The sequence below is a fragment of the Vicia villosa genome, linkage group LG3 (genome assembly GCF_029867415.1).
Source record: "Vicia villosa cultivar HV-30 ecotype Madison, WI linkage group LG3, Vvil1.0, whole genome shotgun sequence".
NCBI classification, from domain to species: Eukaryota; Viridiplantae; Streptophyta; class Magnoliopsida; order Fabales; family Fabaceae; genus Vicia; species Vicia villosa.
Window position 1 is genome coordinate 5,376,937 of NC_081182.1, and position 23,956 is coordinate 5,400,892.

At 34.8% G+C, this 23,956-nt stretch overlaps 3 protein-coding genes and 1 long non-coding RNA gene across 4 annotated transcripts; 3 read left to right on the forward strand and 1 right to left on the reverse strand.

The window, feature by feature from the left end:
- The first annotated feature begins 1,716 nt into the window (after window positions 1-1,716).
- Window positions 1,717-5,068, forward strand: LOC131654800 (cation/H(+) antiporter 2-like). The gene is made up of 3 exons (XM_058924732.1): window positions 1,717-1,966; window positions 2,077-3,057; window positions 3,782-5,068. Exons 1-3 carry the CDS (start codon window positions 1,814-1,816, stop codon window positions 4,991-4,993), a joined length of 2,346 nt encoding a protein of 781 aa, XP_058780715.1. The 5' UTR covers window positions 1,717-1,813; the 3' UTR covers window positions 4,994-5,068.
- Window positions 5,069-6,700: 1,632 nt separating this feature from the next.
- LOC131660137 (xylulose kinase 2) lies at window positions 6,701-10,637 on the forward strand. Its single transcript, XM_058929294.1, has 11 exons — window positions 6,701-6,855; window positions 6,942-7,596; window positions 7,695-7,783; window positions 8,192-8,256; window positions 8,756-8,811; window positions 9,034-9,154; window positions 9,265-9,339; window positions 9,414-9,467; window positions 9,568-9,659; window positions 9,741-9,915; window positions 10,092-10,637. Exons 1-11 carry the CDS (start codon window positions 6,797-6,799, stop codon window positions 10,322-10,324), a joined length of 1,674 nt encoding a protein of 557 aa, XP_058785277.1. The 5' UTR covers window positions 6,701-6,796; the 3' UTR covers window positions 10,325-10,637.
- A 1,594-nt stretch (window positions 10,638-12,231) lies between these two features.
- On the forward strand, window positions 12,232-12,911 carry LOC131660140 (uncharacterized). The gene is made up of 4 exons (XR_009300744.1): window positions 12,232-12,332; window positions 12,415-12,504; window positions 12,715-12,778; window positions 12,855-12,911. It is a non-coding gene; the product is annotated as an uncharacterized LOC131660140 (long non-coding RNA).
- Window positions 12,912-17,102: 4,191 nt separating this feature from the next.
- Window positions 17,103-19,117, reverse strand: LOC131660138 (tubulin alpha-1 chain). Its single transcript, XM_058929295.1, has 4 exons — window positions 18,895-19,117; window positions 18,493-18,727; window positions 18,008-18,378; window positions 17,103-17,905 (listed from the first exon to the last, which is right to left on the reverse strand). The coding sequence occupies exons 1-4, from the start codon at window positions 18,985-18,987 to the stop codon at window positions 17,249-17,251; spliced, it is 1,356 nt and encodes a 451-aa protein (XP_058785278.1). The 5' UTR covers window positions 18,988-19,117; the 3' UTR covers window positions 17,103-17,248.
- Window positions 19,118-23,956: the final 4,839 nt, after the last annotated feature.

A 23,956-nucleotide genomic window follows, 5' to 3' on the forward strand; every position in this document is an offset into this window, starting at 1 on the left:
CCCTGCAGCAGGGGGTTGAAGACGAGTTTGAGTGGGCTGGAACGAAAGGCAATGTGTTCTCTGTTAAATGTTGTGCGAATAGCTTCAGGTTGCGAGACAACACCATTGGCCTTGATGATGCTACAAAATCTGCACTTTCTATTTTATGGAAGTTGAAAGCTCCTTCTAACATCCGGCCGTTCGGATAAAGGCTTCTTTTGGATAGGATGCCCACTAGAGATCACTTGCGGAGAAGAGGTATTATAGCAGAAAGAGAGGATACTACTCGTGTTTTTTGTGCGACGGAAGACGAATCTACAACACATTTATTCGAAAATTGTGTTATAACAAGAGGATTATGGAATAAAATTAAATCTTGGATTGGTAGTAGGGACGATATTACGGGAGAAGAGCTGATTTTTCTTGTTTGTAGTCACAAGATCAAGAATCTAGATGATAGATTAACAATATGTTTGATTTGGTTGGCGGTCGTGTGGAATCTTTGGGTGATTAGGAACACTATTGTCTTTAACGGTAATACATTCATCTTCGACGATTGTTATTCCGCGATCTTGTTAAATTCTTAGGGGTGGTTTAGTACTGTTAATAGCTCATATATTACATGTAATTTTCACTTTTGAAACACTATGCCTCTTAACTGTATTGTGAGGTAATGGTGTACCTTGTGTTGTCTCCAATTGATGTACTCCTGTATCCAATTTGAGGTTATATAAATCATTATTTATTAAAAAAAATAAAAATTCTAAGATAGTTGCAGAAATAATGTCCCTAATCCCGACCCAGCAAGCTGAATTGATAGAAGTGTGGATTGTGTACTCTTTTTATAAAGTATTAATGTAGATTTAATTCACCTATGTAAATGTTTGGTTGAATTCGACCGGATATGAAATTTGTGTTATAACATGATATCAATAATATTTATATGGAATATTAAAATTTATGAAATATTATTTGATATATGACATTGAAGGAAGTAATATTTAGATTTGATTGACCAATAATTTATAATTAAAACATATCATGTATTTTTTGTTAAAAAATTTATCATATAAATATGAACATATTAAGGAATTGAAAATTTAACTAAAGGAAAAATATGTTATTCATTCTTATAAAAAGTATTAATATATATAAAAGTCAATACTCTCTCTGTTGAAAATAAATTCATACTTTTAATTTTCATATTGATCAAAAAAATGTAATAAATAAAATAAAAAATATTAATTTTATCAAATTATCTTTATTGATTATTAGTATATTCTACTTATCATTAATATGTAAGTAAAAAGAATAATAAATATTAAATATTAGTATATTCCTCCATAACATTTTTTTTTTATGTTTCATCCTTATTTCAAGCATTTATTCAATAAAAGAGCTATTATCAACCATCTTATTACTATTTGAATATTCTTGCATGTACATTGCTTCATGTTCCATGAAATAGTTGTTGCCTTGATAGATATTCCAACTAAGAATCTTAGAATATCAATTGTGCTTTTCTATCACAATATTATTAATATTTTTGGAAAATGTATTTTTTTAAAACTTAATTCTTATTAAAATTTAGTAACTCACATAAAATAAAAACTTAAAACATAAAAATCAATTGTTAGCTATAGCTAAAGTAAAGGATGAAACAGCATAAATAACATATGTTTCATTACCTAAGAGTCTTCCACCAATAATTTAGGATCTGAAATACAAACACAAACACAAGAAACTACATGCAAAACAAAGAATTTCTTAAAACACATAATCTCATATCAATTCTTTCTTGAATTAATTCATTGAGTTTTAATAAAAAAACACAATGGATGCCACACACAACATGTTTTGTAACAAAGATCTTGTTAACCCTCTAAACTCAATGGGCATGCAAGTTTCTTGTATTCTTGTTGTTTCACACTTCTTCAACGTTGTTCTTAGAACCGTTGGTCAACCTGGTCCCATTGCACAAATTCTGGTAACAGTTTATTGTCTGTTATTTCTGTATAATTTTTATTATATTTTTATTTTTATTACAACGTTGAATTTTTTGTTAATTAATTATTTTTGCGTTGTTTTGAATTGCAGGCCGGGTTGGTGTTAGGTCCAATGTCACATGTTTCTTACATAAAAGAAACATTTTTCCCCGCGAATTCAATGAATTACTACGAAGTCGTTAGCTTCTTTTGTCGAATAAACTTCATGTTTTTATTCGGGTTAGAGATGAATTTCCAATACACAAAGCGTCATCTACGTTTAGTAACATTAGTAGCATGTGGTGGTGCAATAATGGGTGCAATATTTGGTTTATCCGTCTCATTTTATTTATATCAAGAGTTAGGTATAAATACCTCAATGATTTATTTTTGCACCATCATTATGTTAGTTGTAGCATACACAAGCTCCCCTATGGTCATCCGTTTGGCAGCCGATTTACGGTTCGCCGCGTCCGACGTAGGCCGGATCGCAGTGTCGGCCGCATTGATCACAGAAATGGTTTGTTTGTTGTTGTTCAACATAATGGTTAATTGGAAGCAACTAAATGATGTTCCTAGGGGTTTTTATTGTCTCATTATTACATTCCTAGTGACTCTCATGAATAGATACTTATCAATTTGGTTTAATGCAAGAAATAAGAACCAAAAATACTTACAAGCCCCTGAGCTATTGCTTATACTCTTTGTGCTTTTAACTACCTCAATGGTTATAGAAATTTGGGGGTATAATAGTATTATTCATTGTTTTTGCGTTGGATTGTTTTTTCCTAAAGAAGGAAAAACAGCTAGGACATTGCTTCATAAACTTGGTTATTCAATTTATAACTTTGTTCTTCCGGTGTATTTTGGGTACATGGGTTTACAATGTGACCTTATAAATGTGTTTAAGAGTTTGGATAACATAACAAATACTGCTATAATGATTTTGTTGAGCATTGGAAGCAAGCTTGGGGGGACTCTCTTGGTTTGTCGTTACCTTCATATTCCTACAAGTGAAGGGATTTTTCTTGGGTTTTTGATGAATACTAGAGGCTATGCTGATCTTCTTTTCATTGGTGCTGCTGCAAAACAAGTAATTCTTAGCATTTTTAATATTTTTTGCTTTTTATTTGCTTACATTATGAATTTATGAAACACCGATTCTCCCACAGACACAACACGGACACTTGTATGAATTTTTCAATACGTGTCGTATGAGTGTCATATAGGTGTCAAACACTGAATACGACACAACATAGATATTTGTATGAATTTTCTAACACGTGTCGTTTGGAGTCATATAGGTGTCAGATACTATACACGACAGAACACAAACACTTGTATGAATTTTTCAACACGTGTCGTCTGGGGTCGTATAGGTGTCAAACACAGGACACAACACGGTACGGACGATTGTATTAATTTTCCAATATGTGTCGTACAGAAGTCATATAGGTGTCAGACACGGAACACGATCCGGCACAAACACTTGTATGAATTGTCTTACTCGTGTCGTATGAGTGTCATATAGGTGTCAGACATGGGACACTATATGGCATAGACACTTCTATGAATTTTCCAACATGTCTCGTACGAGTATCATATAGGTGTCAGACAAAGGAGACGATATGGCATAAACACTTGTATTTTCAAACACGTGTCGTACAAATGTCATACATGTGTCAGACATCGACATGCGTCAGACACTAGAACACGTCTGGTCCTACAGGCTTATGCGCTTCATAGTGTTTTACTTACTAGTTATGGTTACAGTTATCTCAAATTAACTACTAATTTGGTTATTGTTGTATTTACAGCATATTGATGCAGAATCATACAATATGTTGCTAGTAGCAATAGTACTAAACACAGTAATATCAGGAATTATTGTGTCTTTTCTAGCAAGAGGAGAAGAGAAAATGTTTTCACACAATCACACAGCAATTGAGCCACAGAAATTGGAAGACGAACTTCGAATTTTAGCTTGCGTATACGATCCTCGCCAAGTATCCGCAATACTAGCAACTGTGCTAGCAATACACGGATCAAGAACATCGCCTTCAACCACTTACTTAATGCACTTAATCGAGCTCGTGAAGAAGATCAAGTCCAATTTATTGTACCATGAAAAAGAAAACGGTGACCTTAGCGACGATGATGACTATGGCGGAAACGATGTGGTTGAAATCAATAACTCCTTAGATGTATTCACAGCTGACACAAAGATTTTGGTTCATCAAAAAAGAGCAGTATCTTCTTTCCCAAGTTTGTATGAAGATGTCTGCAATGAAGCTGAAGATCTTCAAGTATCAATCATCCTTCTCCCTTTTCACAAGCATCAAAGAATTGATGGAAAATTAGAAAGTGGAAAAGAAGGTATAAGGATCACTAATCAAAAGGTTCTTAGACACGCGCCATGTTCTATCGGCGTCATCATCGAACGAGGCCTTACTAAAGTCCCCGGTTTCTCGCAGTTGATTGCGTCCGAAGGTACACAAAATGTTGCAACACTTTTCTTCGGAGGCCCAGACGATCGCGAGGCAATAGCTTGGAGCCTACGTATCTCAAAATGTCCTAAAGTCAACTTAACAATAATCCGATTCCTATTGTCTACGTCGTCCTCATCACATAACGAACATAATGATAACGGGGTACAATTCGACGAAAAGGAAATTCTTATGTCGTTGTCAGGAGAAGAGACGGTGAACGAGGTCGACAATACTTTTATGGTTGATTTCTATAATAGATATGTGACTTCAGGACAAATTGGATATGTTGAGAAGTTTGTGAAAGATGGAACACAAACTGTTGAGTCTTTGAAAGAGATTGGAGACATGTACTCTTTGTTTATAGTAGGGAGAGGTGGTAGAGGAAATAGTTCATTAACAATAGGTATGAGTGATTGGGAAGAGTGTCCTGAACTTGGAACAGTTGGTGATGTTTTGGCTTCTTCAGATTTTGATATTCATGGTTCTGTTTTGATAATTCAACAACATAGAGATGCTAAGAAGGGTTTAATTCAGGATTAATTAGGATTAAGTACAATAATTATGTACTTAACTTTATGAGCATACAATGTACAGATGAAACATTTTTTTGTTAATCAGTAGTGTGTTAAACAAAAGAAAGGCTAAATAGATTTTTGTAACTGTATGTTTTTATATAGTTTCGATGCCTTTAGTAGAAAAATTAGTGGTTTCGTATGAGTAGTTAATATAATGAAATATTATGTCAAAATAGTATGTGATTTTTGTAAAATTTAAACTTTATTGTAATTTCTGTTTCTCTTGTTCGCATGAGTTTGTTTCATTGAAAGCTCTTGCAAATGTAAGTTTTTTTTTTTTATATGAAGGTTAATATTTGAATTTTGTGACTTAAATTAAGATCTGTATACTCTTGCAAATGTGAGTTATCCACCAATAAGTGAAGCTATTGCAAATATATGAGTTATTAATTGTTTTCAAATGGTTATAGGCTTATAGCCATGTTGTTTATACAGTTTTTGGTGATAAACAAGTTACAAAATACAATAATGTTAGACTTCTTCATTTACTTAACTTTATGAGCATAAGGTGTACATGAAATGTAATGTAAAATCACTTCACTTTCGCCTATGTGTGTGAATGGAAGAATGTTTTGAACTTAGAGAAATTTTTCGAGAGAAATCAAATTTTTTAAGATAAAGTTTAATGTTTTAAGAAAATATTTGGAGAATTTTTTAAAATGAAAGGAATTTATAAAATATTTTGTCTAAAATAAATTTAATGAATTTCAAATGCAATCTAAAATTAAAAAATTAAAAATTTCTTTTTATTGTAAATTTTAAATGCTTTTTAATTACTATTTCAAAAGTTACAAGATGGTTCTCATTTTTGCATTGAATCCTTGAGACAACTTCTCTCTTGTAGAGATATACTCTAGTGATATCTCTCAATGAAACAAGAGTATCAGGGGATCTCCGATGGTTGGTTTCTTCCTGATTGTTTAATCATTGTTTATTTTAATATATTATTGAAGTTTATTTAGTTGACATTCTAGATTGCTTTAAAATAAAGAATGTTATCCAAATAAACAATCACATAAATTTATATTATTTCTTATAAAAAAGTGAAATCTTTTTTCTACATAATTTTTTTTTTTTTAAAACACATAAAAGAATATAAATTATTTCCATGTTTTATACCTCTTATTTAATCTTAGTATATTCAAACTTCTCATTTTGGCCATGCATTTGATTATTTAAGATTATATAATTGCGTAATTAATAGAGTAAAATTTTCTAAGATTAAATTTTAAAAAAATTCTACTTGTAATAAAAGGAAATAAAATAGTTTTTACAGAGGACAATCAATCATCAAAATCTTTGCAATTTTAAAAATAAATTAAAGATATCAAATCTTTTTACAAATTAAAAATTTTATATACCATCAAACAAAAAAATTGTTTCTTCTAGATAGCCAGACGAAAAATTAGGAATCGGAAATAGAAAAAAAAACAAATTGTTTTATCTAAATTTAATTTGTTGTTATTCAACCAAATCAAATTTATTTATATATAATTCGCATAACAAAATCACTTTTAGCCTCTCTTTTTTTCAACAAAATTAAGGCTGACAGTGTAATAAATTACTATTTTAGCGAATTAATAACTAAAAAAATTAGTTAAATATTTATTTTTAACATTTAGGACAACTTATTGTTTTATATCTATAAATAATTTGTTCTTATCCAACTAAACCAAAATTTATTTATATATAATAATCATTTATATATAATAATCATAACAAAATTTTCTATTCAGAAACACCAAAACGAGTTTTGAAGCTCTCAACAATGGCGGAATTTTCACTTCCCAATGACTCTTATTTCCTCGGATTCGACAGTTCAACTCAGTAAGTTTCAATTTTCAATTTTCAATTTTCAGTTCGGTTTCGTATTCATTTCCTGACACTAAAATTTTCATTTTCATTTTTTGAAGATCGTTAAAAGCAACGGTTTTGGATTCGAATCTCAACATCATTGCTTCTGAATTGATTCATTTCGATTCAGATTTACCGCATTACAAAACCAAAGACGGTGTTTACAGAGACCAATCCATCAATGGAAGAATCGTTTCTCCCACGTTAATGTGGGTGGAAGCACTCGATCTCATTTTGCAGAAGCTTTCGAAATCGAATTTGGATTTCTCCAAAATTGCCGCTGTTTCCGGTAGTGGACAGCAGCATGGAAGTGTTTACTGGAAAATTGGAAGTTTGAAAATATTATCAGCATTGGATTGTAAGAAGCCTTTGTTGGAACAGCTTGAGAATGCTTTTTCGATTAAGGAGTCGCCGATTTGGATGGATTGTAGTACGACGGTTGAGTGTAGGGCGATAGAGGAGGCTTGTGGGGGGGCTTTGGAGTTGGCGAGAGTGACGGGGTCGCGCGCTTATGAGAGGTTTACGGGGCCTCAGATTAAGAAGATATTTGATAAGCAGCCTGATGTTTATAATGAGACGGAGAGGATTTCGCTTGTTAGCTCGTTTATGGCGTCGGTTTTTATTGGGGGGTATGCTGCTATTGATCATTCGGATGGTGGTGGCATGAATTTGATGGATATTAAAGCAAAGGCTTGGTCGAAAGTTGCACTTGAGGTTTTTTATTGAATTGGTTTTCATGTACTAGCTAATGATAATATTCTTATGTTCGTGTTTGATCGATGTTAATATATGAATTGTAATGGTTGTTGCAGGCAACTGCGCCGGGTTTGGAGTCAAAACTTGGAGATTTGGCTCCTGCATATGCTGTTGCGGGAAATATTGCTTCATATTTTGTAGAGAGGTTGGTTTTTGCGTATTTTGTTTCTTCTTTTGAATGCATGCAAAATCAAAGCGAGTTTGTTGCATTTGCATGCGTACATATGTCAAAGTCCAATGATTTTAATGAGTATAATTGTGGATAATATGCATTTTTAAACCATTTTTTTAATGAGATAGAGAGCTATTTATTTGCTAGCTATCTCCAACAAGTTTGAGAAATAGTGTTGTACTGTAAGGATGTGAAATCGTCTCACAGTCACTTGCTGACCAAAACATGTTCTGTAATGAGTGATTTTCTGTTGAATGCATGGGGAAATCTTTGTATGAATTCCAGTATGAAACTGCTATGGTTTCCATCCACTTGTTGCATGTGTAATGAGCCATATCAAATGCTTAGACTGATGACTGAAGTTTATTTGTTTCACATTAGGTATCACTTTAACAAGGATTGCTTGGTCATTCAATGGTCAGGAGACAACCCTAACAGTGTGGCAGGTGCTATAATTTTTTCAATACATGTTCTACAATTTTATCTCTGGTTTTATATTCTTTCTAGTGAGAATTACTTATATACTTCAGTCGAAGTTCAAACGGTGAAAATCGACCTCTCTCTGGTGAAAATTAAAATTTAAAAACATAAGTTATGTAGGGTATGTTTGGTTCCACTTTTGGATCAGGCAAACATGATTTTATAAGGTATAAAATTGATTTTGACATGTTTGGATTTTCTCTGGTAGAATTGATTTTGCCTTCGAAATTGATTCTTACTCCCACACTTGATTTAGCTTTGAATTTATTTTTTCGACCACTTTTATATGAATGCATTCTTGCAAAATCTAATTTTCTCGAATCAATTTACATTCAACTCGATTTTAGTCAGAACCAATTTTCTGGAATCAATTCTTTCAAAATCAAATTTTGTCAACTCATAACCAATACACACATTATCCCTATTTTTATCAGTCTGTCTTAACAGTACCTTCCATATCTGCAGGTCTGACACTAAATATTCCAGGAGATCTCGCCATCAGCCTCGGCACCAGTGATACCGTATGTTATGATACAGAATCTTATGTTACCTTACTTCTGTTGTAATTGCTCACTGAGAATCCTAAGAAATGACATCAGCTTAACATGTTGCTAATGGAGGAAAACTGACTATTTTATTGCTAAATCCCATTACATGTTTTCATTTTAGCATACAAGCAACTTTTTAAAATGCAAACTAATGCCATTACTTTTAGTTATAATACATTCTAACTTGTCTCTCAGGTATTTATGATCACTAAAGATCCTAATCCAGGGTTAGAGGGACATGTCTTCCCTAGTCCAGTTGATGGAGAAGGTTACATGGTAATGTTAGTCTACAAAAATGGGTCCCTTACTCGAGAAGGTAGTGTTGTTATCCTTAGTGTCTGGTACATTTATTGTTTATTTGCATAACAGTGCCCACTTAAAATAACTCTTGTAGTTTCTAATTACGGACCCTATCTCAATTGTCAGATGTGCGTGACCGTTACGCGGAAAATTCTTGGGATACTTTCAATAAATTTCTGCAGCAGACACAACCTTTGAATGGTGCGTATCATGAAATTTATATTATGTTATCCATATTTCGATCTGTGTTCTCACAATACCTTTTTTGCTAACAGGTGGGAAGTTAGGTTTCTACTACAAGGAGCATGAAATTCTACCACCTCTTCCAGGTTACCGATTAATTTACCCGCCTATTAAATTACTTATACTCAACACCAAATAGACCCTGCTTTACTCAAGAAGTTGCTAACAATTTTTTTATGGGCCCAGTTGGTTATCACCGCTATATTATAGAAAATTTCACAGGCGCATTGGATGGAATGAAGGAGCAGGAAGTGAAGGAGTTTGATCCTCAATCTGAGGTTAAGAAATACCTGGCAACTCATTTGTATAGTTGAAATCCTGGATAAAAAATTGATATTGAACAATAAGCTATATTGCAGGTACGAGGATTAATTGAGGGTCAATTTCTTTCAATGCGCGCTCATGCTGAAAGATTCGGTATGCCTTCTCCACCAAAGCGAATTATAGCCACTGGTGGAGCATCGGCCAATCAGAGCATCCTCAACTCAATAGCTTCAATTTTTGGCTGTGATGTTTATACAGTTCAGAGACCTGGTAAGCAAAAATTGGCAATCTCTGCTTGAGTTTTAGTAATGCAAAAGTTTCTTTAACTATCTATGTGCATGTTTATATATTATGTTTAGATGCTTGTAAATTCAGTTACACCACTTTAATAGATTCCTATAATGAACTCAACTAATCAAATTGAACATTCTTCAACTTGGTGACAGATTCAGCTTCTCTTGGAGCTGCAGTGAGAGCTGCTCATGGCTGGCTTTGCAACAAGAAGGGTGGTTTCTTACCGATATCAGATATGTACATGGATAAATTGGAGAAAACATCTTTAAGCTGCAAGCTTTCAGCTAGTGCTGGGGATCAGGAGTTGTTTTCCAAGTATGCTGCTGTATTGAAAAAGAGAATCGAGATAGAGAATCGTCTGGTTGAAAAGCTTGGACGCATTTGAAGTATTTAACTTGCTATTTTGATCTGAATTCTTAACTGGAAAGGAAAAGTCCTTACTGAGTTTTTTTCACTTTCTGTGAATAGAATAAAGTGATTACATAAGTTTAAGCATCACTTATATTATAAAATGAAATAAGAGGTGGTGTTTAATATGTGGCTAAAGCCTTCTAAGTTTTATATTATAAGTTTATGATGTAATGATAATTGGTGTAACCACGGGGATGAATGTGATAATTGGTGTAACCAAGCCAAAATGAAAATAAACATGACATATGCTGAATCTCTCATGCCATAGTACACGGTTTTATAATTCATTTTGCCATGTTTCCTTGTCCTTGAATTTTGATTTCTTTTACATATTTTTCATTAAGCTGAAGATAAACATTTTAGTGCAAACTTTTCATCAAGTGACTTCTCTCACTTTTTTTTTTATTGGGTTTAATATACTTCACCCCCTGCCAATATAGCGAGTTTCGGTTTGACCTCCTTGAATGTTTTTTTTTACGAAACGCACCTTATAAAACCCAAAACCTGGATTTACTAAACCCTTTTACCACATTTGCTGACTGGGCTTTGACTTTGGATGATGTGGCAAAAGGGTTGTATAAATAATTAATTGAATTATATTTAATCACTAATACAAAATAGTTTCCACCACCACCACCACCACCACCTTCACCATAACCAACACCACCACCACCACCTTCACCATAACCAATACCATCTATTTTAGAACCTATCCAAGGGGAAGCAGGGGTATGTTTTGTGAGAATACTTATTTGATTAGCCTGGAAACACTCGATATGTTCCTTTGTATGATATACCGCATAGAACATGTTGAACTTGTTTTGTTTTGAAAACTTATCACTTATTTTTTACGTTTTCGTCGACCATGTGAATTTCATTGTTACTTCCGTTGTATGGTTTGATCCATTCATGGAGTATAAATTAATAGTTTGCTTGCAAAAATGTGCACAATATGAATGAGTCTTGAAGATACATTCTGTATATATATCTCTCTTTATTCATTCACATTCTAGGGAAAGCACGTGGTGGAGGAATTATACCAGTTAGTGCAGTTCTTGCCGACAAAGATGTGATGCTTTGTATTAAACCTGGACAGCAAGTATTAAGCGATCCAAACAAGCCATGAATAATTAAACGACCAACATAAGAACAGAATCCAAATTGATTGGTACATGGATTTCATGTAGCATGAGATAAGGGCCGTGTGCCAATCATTAGCGACGAAAATGACATAGTATCCAGAACTAATGGAATATTTGTTTTTCAGTATACAAAAATGGCAACAGTGACTGCTTCAAGTAACATAGTATCCAGAACCTCTCATGTCAATATACCAACTGTCTCATGTGAGTCTAAAATGGGACCAATGAGACTTGGTTCCATAAGGAAAGACAATACTCATAATGGGCTCAGAGTTTTGAACTCGTTGGATGAGATACTAAATAGGACGCCGATTAAAACGAAGGGAGTGCAATCGAGAAAGAAGGGTGTTCAGAGAAAGAGTGTTAGGCCTAAAGGTATTATAGTTTGTGGCATGAATTTGATCTTTGTTGGAACTGAGGTTGCTCCGTGGAGTAAAACTGGTGGTTTAGGTCTTTTTCTTGCTGGTTGACATATTTGGTGTCGAGTGACTAGTGAGAGCGAGAATTTCTCTAATTAATCCTTGTTTAGGCTAATGGACACAGAGTTATGACCGTCACTCCGCGCTATGACCAATACAAAGACGCATGGGATACAAGTGTAACGATCAAGGTATATTATATTATCCTTGGCCAAATGAGAGATGATGTTTTCATTTTAATCTTCATTGAACCTATTTTTCCTTTTATACCGTTGTGCTATACTATAGTTAAATGCGTTGTATTGTAATCTGTTTATTACAGGTAAAAGTAGGAGATAGAACAGAAAAAGTCCGCTTCTTCCATTGCTTTAAACGAGGAGTTGATCGCGTCTTTGTAGATCACCCTATATTTCTTGAAAAGGTGAGAGTATTTCTCTTTTTTTTTTGAATCTATAGACTCACTGTTTTGCTTACCGATGAATCGATGATGACTGAACATGAAGGTGTGGGGGAAAACTGGAACAAAACTTTATGGTCCTGTTGCAGGAGACGATTACCAAGACAATCAACTACGTTTTAGCATCTTCTGTCAGGTTCTATAATCATATCCATTTGGTTACAAATGTTCTGTTTGCAAATATTGTATCCGTAGCTTTTTATGTTTCGAAGTTTGCTGCATTTGTATTATACTAGTATAATATCGAGAACTCGTTTGTGCCACTATACGATATGTGTTCATATTTCTAAACTCTTAGCTTCTGTTTTTCTCATATAATTTTTTTTCTTGGAATTAATCTTAACAGGCAGCTCTGGAAGCAGCGAGAGTTCTGAATCTTAAGAGCAATAAATATTTCTCAGGACCATATGGTATGGACTAAGGTCATAAATGAAATATATGGTCGAAGATCTTTTAAGCATGATGTTTTGATTTTTTTTTATGCAGGTGAAGATGTCATTTTCGTCGCTAATGATTGGAACACGGCCCTTATCTCATGCTACAGGTGAAGATGGTGTTGGTTATGGTGAAGGTGGTGGTGGTGGTGGTGTTGGTTATGGTGAAGGTGGTGGTGGTGGTGGTGGTGGTGGTGTTGGTTATGGTGAAGGTGGTGGTGGTGGTGGTGGTGGTGGTGGTGGTGGAAACTATTTTGTATTAGTGGTTAAATATAATTCAATTAATTATTTATACAACCTTTTGCCACATCATCCAAAGTCAAAGCCCAGTCAGCAAATGTGGTAAAAGGGTTTGGTAAATCCAGGTTTTGGGTTTTATAAGGGGCGTTTCGTAAAAAAAAACATTCAAGGGGGCCAAACCGAAACTCGCTATATTGGCAGGGGGTGAAGTATATTAAACCCTTTTTTATTTTAATAAGGCTCATATATTGAAAAAAAAGAAGAGATTACAAAAAGAAACAAAAGAAAGGGGAACTAGGTTAGCCCCACCAAAACCTATCGAATCTAAAGAAAGGTATTCCTAACATATTCTAATCTTTACAAAATCTCCCCTAATCCCAAGAGGGATGGAGTAAAAAAAACGGAGGAGCACAAGAGTTTCCCTCTCTGTGTATGTGAGTGATAATGATGTTAGTAAATTAGATGGATTCAAATTTCTATTCCACCTCTGAGAAAGCTTCAAAGGAACCAAAGTCGGGTTGGAGAAAGCATTAACAACCATACTATAGTCAGTTTTTATCCATAACTTCCTCCAACCACGAGAAATAGCTATGTCAATAGCCTTAAGGACAGCAGAGAATTCCACGAACACCAACGACCCTGAACTAAGATTTTCAGCAAAAGCGAGGATGAAATTGCCCAAGTGATTCCTGAATATCCCTCCACACCCAGCTGCCTTGGAAACCAGATTAAACGAGCCATCACAGTTACACTTGATCCATCCCAAAGAAGGAGGGTGCCAGAGAATCTCACGAATATTCGGGGCCCGAGGAGAACGGATAAGGACATCAAACTCTTTGATGATGATGAAGTCCGACATGGAAATAGCTGATGTGTTAGCAGAGTTGTTGCCAAACAGCTTAACATTCGACATGATCCAGTTGATAGACTTGAATTTATAAGGCTTAATGTTATTGTGCCTCCAATTATTCCTAGTAGACCAAATCTGATTGATGATGAGGACGATCGCAGATTTCGTGACCAGGGCAACTTGATTTCTCTTAGCCCCTTTGCAACAGCTTAACCACTGCTCCATAGAAGTTGGAACAACACTGATATTAGCCTTAATCCTAAATCAATCCCAAATAGCAGCATCAAATCGGCACTGAAAAAAGAGATGATTCGAAGTCTCTCCATTAGAATTGCAAAGACAACACATGGAGGCCATGGAAATACCTTTGCTTTTAATCGAATCGTCCACAGGAATTTTATCATTCAATAATTTCCACACTAGCATAGACTTATTAGGGGGAATATCATTACACCAAATAATGCTGGGCCAAAAACAAACCGGCAAGAGCTTGTCTTTGAAGCTGTAAGCATCTTTAAGAGACAAGGAGCCCGAAACAGTGTAATTTCAGACAAGCAAATCGTGATTGCCAACAGAAGTGAGAGGAAGGTCTGGAATTGAAGGTAGCATAGACGGAAACTAAATCTGCCACGACGACGGAAACACCCACCTGCTATCAATAACAAAATCGGCCAGCACAAAATTCGAATTGATACCGTGCTCACGCAGAAAACCAAGAGAAGTGTGGCTAATCAAAGGGGGACCGCACCAGGAATGAGTCCAGAACTTAATTTGATGACCGAAGCCAATAGACCAAGAGGTATTACTGCACAAACCCAGGAACTCAGACTTTATACCGGTTCAAAGAGTGGAGAAGATATGATACTTGATAGCAGGGGTGTGCAAAATATCCGGTTGTGATGCCCAAATCCATAACCAAACCTAAACCACTTTTAAGTATACAGATATAATTGAAAGGTTATTAACTAGTTTAGTTATTAATGGTTTGGTTATCCATTCATATAACCCGGATATAATTAAATGGTTATTAACCAGTTAAATTATTTTGGATTCGGTTATTATCCAAATCCAAATATTTTAATTCTCAAAATATATTTTTTTTTTAAACAAAAAATTTCGGAAAAAATAATTTTCAAAACTGAATTGTTTTAAAAAACCGGTTATATAATCATAACCAAATTTATAACCGGTTTTATAATCAGATTTGATTAAAATATGGTTATGGTTATAAATCCAATCCATTTAAATAGTTTCAAAATGATTATGGTTTGGTTTTTGAAAATAACCAACCATGCACATCCCTACTTGATACCCTGCCATAACTTTTGAAAATTCTGCCTCTCAAAGGAATCGCCCAACTCTCGCTACTATTCATCAAGTCCAGACCAAACTTAAGGTAAATAATAGCATTTGCCTATACATTCCAAATGATATAAGCAATTATTTATTTGTTCTTGTTACATGAAAGATTTTATCTCCCATAATAGCTAATCATATGTCTATGTTCCCTTACTAACTGATGATTCGTTAGCACTTTTATCACTTTTGGAAATTTTTTAATACATCTTTATAGGGTGAAACAAATCTTCGAAAACCCGAAAATATTATTCAGAGATACATCTCCGAACGCACTTTAAATCAATTTTTAAAATATTTCAGAAATACATTTCCGAAAACTTCCTATTTTCGTAAAAAAAAAATGGTAAATTCGGAGATTAATATTCAAAACATGGCAGAATAAGAATTCTTTGGTCCAAATTGCTCCAAATGGGTCTTCAAACTATTTATTCAACATCACACGTTACAAACAGAGATGAGTCAAACATATCCTCACCTTGCTTTTGTCTACTTCAATGATGAGATGTCGCCACTTCAATTTTGGTTCTCCGAGGACACACTTCTCGTCGAGCTAATTACCATACTGAATTCTCTTCTGCTATCGAAAGGTGGTCATACTCGAGTATTGTTCATCCTCACTTGACTACTCAATTTACACTGAAGACAAATGACGATTTAAAGGTTATGCGAAGTAATTTTCACTGATACTCTACTAAGGGTCCGATTGAAGTCGATGCAAAGCTTCAAAGATTCAGGATAAGATGTTATCAAAATATTGCAAAGTCATCAGCTATCCGTTTATAACAATATGAAATGTTAAATTTTTGTTCCACTATCTATGTAATTTCTAATATATATGTAAAATCTTTGTTAAGTAGCTTTGGTTTTAAGATTTTTGTTTCTGTTAGATAATAGTGTTTATTTCATATATGTGTTCGAAAGCTACCATTTGATATTTTCGGATATGCATTTCCAAACATATTCAATAAAAACTGTAATTTTGCCAAAGACCCCTAAAAACCTATAAGGATGTATTTTGAAATTTCCTTATATATATTTTTTTTTTGTTAGGTATGCTAACATGTCTTTAAAACATTTGTTAGTATTCCTTCTATTCTTTATTATGTTATTATTAACAAAGATTACAAAAGTTATTCAATAAATGTATTGAGAATTTTTGGGATTAAATATTAAAAATTGAATATTTTTTATTATTTTGTAAAGTTGAAATTTACTTTTTTTTCAAGATATTGTTGTTTGTATTAATAATTTTATTTTTTTATTTTCCAAATGTTGCCTCTCCTCAAGGTTCTCTCAATCGGAAATTAAATTTTGATATGCCATAATGAAAAGTATATTCAAATTTTGTTAATACACAATTTCATGAGATGTTAATACAAAATGCTACTTTTTGAATTATTTCGAAAGACCTAAATTCCCTCAAACGGTTAAATGCAGCTATATATTTTGTAACCTAAGTAACTTTTTGAATTATTTCAGAAGACCTAAATTTCCTATACATGTTTATTATTTTATTGACAATTAACAATTTACCTAACAGTTGCTTTAGCCGCTGAGGAGTCCAATTTCAAATTTCCTTCGGTTGAAGAGTCAATTGACACACCGATTTCTCAGAATAGAATTTGGCTAAATTTTCAAATCACTGTTTTGTATTTAAGTTAGGTACCAGAAAGAAAACATATGATACTTTTCTTTTAAGATTTCATCCTATCATTAACACAAGTAAGGCTAATGAGTCATTCAAATTTCCAAGATTGCAGAGATGTTGAGAAAGCACAATCGTTCAATTCCAGCTTGATCGATGAGTATTTAAAAAGTTCGTGACAACAATAGTATAACAGAAAAGAGCAATTTCCAGCAATAGAGTGTAGATTTAATTCTTTGTGCTAAGCACAGCACAATTGATTACAAGCATTCAAAATCAACACATAATTGTTCCAAGACAACAAAAAGCAAAGAAGCACATTGCAAAACACAAAGAACAAGCCCTGCAAGATCTAGTAATCTTCATCTCCTTCACCATCATCTCCATCACCAGACTCAGCACCAACCTCTTCATAATCCTTCTCAAGTGCAGCCAAATCCTCACGAGCCTCAGAGAATTCTCCTTCCTCCATACCCTCACCAACATACCAATGCACGAAAGCACGCTTAGCATACATAAGATCAAACTTATGATCAATCCTGGAAAACACCTCAGCAACACTGGTAGAGTTGGAAATCATGCAAACAGCCCTCTGCACCTTGGCAAGATCACCACCAGGCACAACAGTTGGAGGCTGGTAATTGATACCACACTTGAACCCAGTTGGACACCAATCAACAAACTGAATAGTCCTCTTGGTCTTGATGGTTGCAACAGCAGCATTCACATCTTTAGGCACAACATCACCACGGTACATCAAACAACAAGCCATGTATTTTCCGTGACGAGGGTCGCACTTAGCCATCATGGAAGATGGTTCAAAAGCGCTGTTGGTGATCTCAGCAACAGAGAGCTGCTCATGATAAGCTTTCTCGGCAGAGATAACAGGTGCATATGAGGAAAGCATGAAATGGATCCTAGGGTAAGGAACCAAGTTGGTTTGAAACTCTGTAACATCAACATTAAGGGCACCATCAAACCTCAATGAAGCTGTGAGGGATGAAATCACCTGAAAAATCAAATCAAACACATCAATATTCATTACATAATTCAATTTCAAATACCAATCAAGTCAGATAAATTTCAAGATCCAATCTTGAGATTATGTTACCTGAGAGACAAGGCGATTGAGGTTGGTGTAAGTGGGACGCTCGATATCAAGAGAACGCCTGCAAATGTCATAAATGGCTTCATTGTCGAGAAGGACAGCGACATCAGTGTGTTCAAGGAGGGAGTGGGTTGAGAGGACACTGTTGTAAGGTTCAACAACAGAGGTTGAAACCTGAGGAGAAGGATAAACCGTGAAACCAAGCTTGGACTTTTTCCCGTAATCAACAGAAAGACGCTCCAACAAAAGAGAACCCAAACCAGATCCAGTTCCACCACCCACGGCATTGAACACAAGAAAACCTTGAAGACCGGTGCAGTTATCAGCCAACTTCCTGATCCTATCCAGACACAGATCAACAATCTCCTTCCCAACTGAACAACAAAGATCCAATTCATATATCAGATCCAAATTCAATTTTCAAATTCAAATTCAAATAAACAATATCACGAAATGAGAAACATGAAACTGAAAAACGGAACACTCACTGGTGTAATGTCCACGAGCGAAATTGTTAGCTGCATCCTCTTTCCCGCTGATGAGTTGTTCAGGATGGAAGAGCTGGCGGTAAGCACCAGTCCTAACCTCATCAATGACGGTAGGTTCAAGATCTACAAAGACGGCGCGTGGAACGTGCTTTCCGGCACCGGTTTCACTGAAAAATGTGTTGAAGGCGTCATCTCCTCCTCCGACGGTTTTGTCACCGGGCATCTGACCATCAGGCTAGAAAAACAAAAAATCAACACCGATTAATCAATCAAGATCACAATTAATAACAACAACAATTCAAGAATTCAAACAACTCAAACACAGAAAATTGAAGATCTACAATCAAAACATCAAAAAATTGAAAGAAAAAAATCAGAAACCCTAATTTGCTCGATTTGTACCTGAATGCCATGCTCAAGGCAGTAAAGCTCCCAGCAAGCGTTTCCGACCTGGATACCGGCTTGACCAATGTGAATAGAAATGCACTCCCTCATTTTCGCTGGAAAATCGAACGAAGAAAATCGAAAAAAGTTTGAAAGGTTGAAGAAAGGAACGAAAATGGAAGAGGAGTCGCGTTTATTAAGACGCTTCTCCTTTGTGAATTTTGTGATGAATTGGAAATGTAGATGGAAGAGGTTATTATATAATAGAGCGAAAAGAACTAAATTTGAAATGTGTGGTTAGGAATTAACTAGGGTTGGGTTTACCCTGGTTGACAGCGATTTTTTTTATTGTTAGGAAGGATTACTACAGCCTGGCAACTGACCGTTGGGCGTTTTGATTTTTGAATTTTGTTGATTTTATTCGCTCCCCGAAATTCAAGGAATGTCATTGATTTTTTTTTATTTTCTCACTACCCAACGTATCAACAAAAATGTAGTCAATTTTAAGTTTTTTTTCCTAAAACAAAATAATAATAATTCTTTTCTTTAAATATTCTATTTTGAAATTATTTCTCTAATTACTTTATTTTAGAATACAAAGAGAAAATGTAAAAAAAGTTTGCAATCGTTTTCATTTTTTTAAGTTATATTATCTTAATAATAATTTTTATTTTTCAAATCACCCTCTTGAAATATACTAGGTATATAATACAAATTAACGAGAAATAGAAGGAGGTGTAATTCATTAAATTTAAGTTGGATGACTGAAATGGAATAGGATTTCAGGTGTTTTATGTGAATGAGATGTATCGTTCAAGATAAAAGAAATTTTTTAACGAAATATAGTGAGACTTGAGAGGTTATACGACACAGAATGCTAGAAGGTTAAGAATCAATGCGAGAATAAAATAAGTGTATAAAAGATGATGATGTTGTGTTAGATGTGTGGTAAGACTAGACAAATAGGATTAAAAAGAAAACATTAGAGTGTGTTGGGATAGCGTCTATAGTAGAGAAGATGGTGGAAAATAGACTTAGGTGGTTTGGGCATCTAGATAAAAGACCTATAGATTCTGTGATAAAAAGATTATATCAAATAAAGAGAAGTCAAACAATTAGTGGATAAAGAAGATGTAGAAAGACTATAAGAAAAGTTATAAAGAAATATCTCGAGAATAACGATTTAGATAGAAGTATGGTTTTTGATAGAACATTATGACGAAACTTGATTCATGTAGTCAAACTCACTTAGTGGAATAAGGTTTGGTTGTTATTGTTGTTGGTGGTGGTAGTTTTTCTCACCATGACTACATTTGTCATATAAGTGGAATACTTGATCTCTTTGATGAAGTGAACATCATTTAGCTTCATAATCTATTAATTTACCATTTTCCTCTTTTCTTCGACCATAGGTTGCTTTATTTAAAATATTGAATTTATCGAAGGGACGAGTGACAACTTATGGCTTAAAATGCTTTTCTCAATGTTCGATATGTCAAATAACTTTCAAGAAAAGAGCTTTAAACCCTTTTGTAGTATAGCCACTATTGGTTGTTCTTGTGTCAATTATATTGATGTTATAATTTTTATAGATTGGTGAGGGTCCTTTTTATATTTACACCTCCCTTAAAATCTCGGATGCGCCATACCATTCTCTCCCTTTAATTCTCACTTTGATTCTAACTAGCCATTTCATGCATGTAATTTACATTATTTTGCCGACTTTAAGATCGGGAACACCATTTAGCGAGAGAATTAGTGTCTCAGACCCTTTTGGATTGGTCAGAGATGCCAGTTCTACAACATAGTGAGCTAATACCTAAAATTCGATACTTCTTAAAGAAAAGTGAATTTTTGTTCGAATAGCTCTACTTTTAATCTTCTCAGTCTTTTTTATTTGTTGTGAAGGTATCTCTTTCAATTGTTCAGGAAGATCTAAAAAACTTACGCCTTGAGAATATCTCTTTGGCCCAGAAACTCGATGTCGCGTCCAACGTTGGTCTCACAACTATTTTTTAGTCTTTCAAAAATGCTTTATTGTAAGTAGAGCATTTTCACTCTCCTTTTCATATTTCCAGGGAGCAAGTACAACTCCAAATTATTAGAGGTGGGAAGGTTGTTTCACTCAGAGATTAGCCATACCTTTCACCATTTTTTTATTCTAAATGTGCCATCCTTAATTGGGAAATAAGAGTATGTGAATTTACAATTAAGAAATTGATGTTACATGAATTAAGGAGATTATCAAGAATCAAAGGTGTTTTCTTTGGGGTGGGGTGGAAGGGGAGAAGAAGGTGAGTTGGATTGGGTGGAATACGGTTTGTCTTTCTAAGAATGAGGGAGGTTTAGGCGTGAAGCATTGCAGGATGTTCAATGTGGCGTTGCTTAGTAAATGGAGATGGAGAATATTGAGTTAAAAAAATCTTTTATGGACTAACCTTCTTTCTTACAGGTATGGTGACATAACAAGGACTATGCTCTCTAATTCGGTGATTCATAAAAGAATCAAAGTCTCACTTTGGTGGAAGGATATTTGCTTGGTCGGTTCGGGAGGAGAGGGACCGTTGGAGAATTGGTTTTCTTCTTCTATTCTTTGCAAACTTGGTAATGGAGATACTATTGATTTTTGGCTAGATAGGAGGTTGGGAGGTATCCCTTTTTGTGATCGTTTTCCGTCTCTTTTTAGCTTTGCCGATCCCTTTTGCTCAAAAGTGAGTGATAATGGTTTTTGGATTTCCGGATCGTGGGCTTGGCGCATCAATTTTATTGAATCATTTGGAGGGGAAGCGGATGATGAAAGTGTGGAGTCTCTTATATCTTTTTTATGTGGTAATGAACCAAAAGTTGGTGTAGATGATCCTTTCATTTGGTGGAGGAACTCGTCGGGTGTTTCGGTGAAGAATGCATATCTTATGGTTTTGGAAGGGAATGGTAGGAGTTCTACTTTTGATGTCTCTCTTTTGAAGGCATTAGATGGTCTTTGGCAAACAAAAGTTCCTAGTAAGGTTTTAATTTTTGGTTGGAGACTATTGTTAAATAGAATTCCTTCGAAGGACAATTTGGCAAAGCGGAAGATTTTGGTGGATCTGTTACGTTTGTTGTGTCCGCTTTGTGGTTTGGAGGAGGAAAATGTGGAGCATCTTTTTTCCTTGTGTCCGGTGTCTTGTCTTTGGTGGAAAAGTTTTGCGATTGGCTTCGGATTGATGGAGCAAGCTTTTCGGGTAATCTTTTTAACCGTCTTTGCTCTTTGGAGTCTATTTGTAGAATAAAATGTAAGATGAATAGTAGATGGCTTTTTGGGTTAGCGTTTTGTTGGGGGGTTTGGAATTGTAGAAATGAGATTACTTTTAATAATGTCTTGTTGCATAATTTTGATGCGCTTGGGATGATGAAAGTAGTAGCGTGGGAATGGATTTTATGTTCTTATAATTCTAGAGAATCCATTCAATGGGTGGAATGGTGTGTGAATCCATCTAGTTGTTTCTCTTGTTAGGTGGGTGTGATTGGGAGTTTTTTCCTTTATTTTGAGAGTGGTTTAGGCTCCTCTCTTTTGTAATCGTGGGTTAGCACCCCTTGTGCTTTTTATTATACCTTCTTTGATTATAAAAAAAATGAGTTAATTGTTTCAGGCTTTGCTTTAACTTATGAGGCTTTTGCTTAAAGTTTGCTAGATGTCTCTAGGTTCGTTCCTGATCAATGGTGGGTACCTTTTCCCCCACCCAAGTGAAAACCTAGTCTGAGGTTGACATGTGACAGACCATCTCTAGCATCGAGAGTGGCTAGCTATCAAGTGAGAGTGTGCTCGTTATAGCCAATTTAGTTGTTTTGCAATTTTTTGTGAGGTGTTTATGCGGGGGTGTGCTGGTTATCCCCATGTTTATGTGTTTTGAATCATGGGGATTTTATTTCTTTAGTTATATGCGTTAGGTGTTTATGTCAGCACGCCTGAGTCTTTGTGGTGAGGTAATTAATTATACAAAGAAACAATAACCCAATGAGGTTGTAAACATAACCAGGTGGGCATGCCACCGCATATTCTCCCCACCTTTGTAGTTTGTTGAGTCAATCGTTCTTGCTTATTCGGGTGGTATGACACATTCCACATGTGGGAGGTTGAATGTTCATGCTCATTAGTTGGTCAGTAAGGGAAGTTACGTTGATCTCCATGGCCTTGCACTCTCTCCTTTCTTTGGATCTTGTTGCAATGCTTGGTGAATTCGCTTGACTCCCACAAGGTCAACATCGACTGTAACTGGTTCACCGTATAGATTGTGAAATTTCAGCTTAAAGTGGTTGGGAGAAGCTACAACGTCTAGAGCCACCACAAAAGGTCTATCGAGTATGCAATTGTAGACGATCTTGTGTAAAACTACGAATAACTGTGAGTCAGAAGTCCTGACATTTTTCCCTCCCCTATAGAAATCCTCAATTCGATGTACCCAAAGGATGGCTCGTCGTGCCATTGAACGCCTGTAAGTTAGACCCCTCGTCTGGCCACAAGTTTTCTTTCTTTAAGTCCATTTTATCGAACAACTCTGAGAAATTGATAGTCATCGCACATGATGGGAACAACAACATATTTTTAATCACTTTTGCTATAGTGAAAGATGAGACATGAGGTGGCTAAAGTTTCTTTCTACTTTTTGATTAAGAAAGCACGTCATAAAATAATACTGAGATTTACTTGATTTTTTGAGACATGTGTGAATCAATAAAAATTGCTTATAATAATCCCGATAATGACTAGAAACATCCTTCATCCACACATGATGATACAAAATCAACAAATGATGAAAAAATAATATATAACTTCGAAAAATCTCATCAACTAATGAGCAATAGGTCATATTCAACCAACGTGCACCTCCATTAGAAGATCTAATTGCATTTTTTTCTCAAGTTAAAATCATCAACTTTTGTGAGAAGTCGGATCCCTTTGAAAACTTTTTTTTAAAGACAAATAATTATATAAATAGAAGAGACAAAGAGTACAAAGATACATAAGAAGTTATCAATTTGGCATAAAAAGTGCACGAAAAGTCCATCAAAGAAAAACAAGCACAAGAAATAAACATGATAA

Bases quoted from the DNA above. Each gene is read 5' to 3' on its own strand.
- LOC131654800 (XM_058924732.1), top strand. From the start codon at position 1,814: ATGGATGCCACACACAACATGTTTTGTAACAAAGATCTTGTTAACCCT. The intron at 1,967-2,076 runs GTAACAGTTTAT...TTTGAATTGCAG, and splicing joins GTCCCATTGCACAAATTCTG to GCCGGGTTGGTGTTAGGTCC. The intron at 3,058-3,781 runs GTAATTCTTAGC...TTGTATTTACAG, and splicing joins TTGGTGCTGCTGCAAAACAA to CATATTGATGCAGAATCATA.
- LOC131660138 (XM_058929295.1), bottom strand. From the start codon at position 18,987: ATGAGGGAGTGCATTTCTATTCACATTGGTCAAGCCGGTATCCAGGTC. The intron at 18,728-18,894 runs GTACAAATCGAG...TTGTTTTTCTAG, and splicing joins GCCTTGAGCATGGCATTCAG to CCTGATGGTCAGATGCCCGG. The intron at 17,906-18,007 runs GTAACATAATCT...TTGATTTTTCAG, and splicing joins TCAATCGCCTTGTCTCTCAG to GTGATTTCATCCCTCACAGC.
- LOC131660137 (XM_058929294.1), top strand. From the start codon at position 6,797: ATGGCGGAATTTTCACTTCCCAATGACTCTTATTTCCTCGGATTCGAC. The intron at 7,597-7,694 runs GTTTTTTATTGA...TGGTTGTTGCAG, and splicing joins GGTCGAAAGTTGCACTTGAG to GCAACTGCGCCGGGTTTGGA. The intron at 8,257-8,755 runs GTGCTATAATTT...CCATATCTGCAG, and splicing joins CAACCCTAACAGTGTGGCAG to GTCTGACACTAAATATTCCA.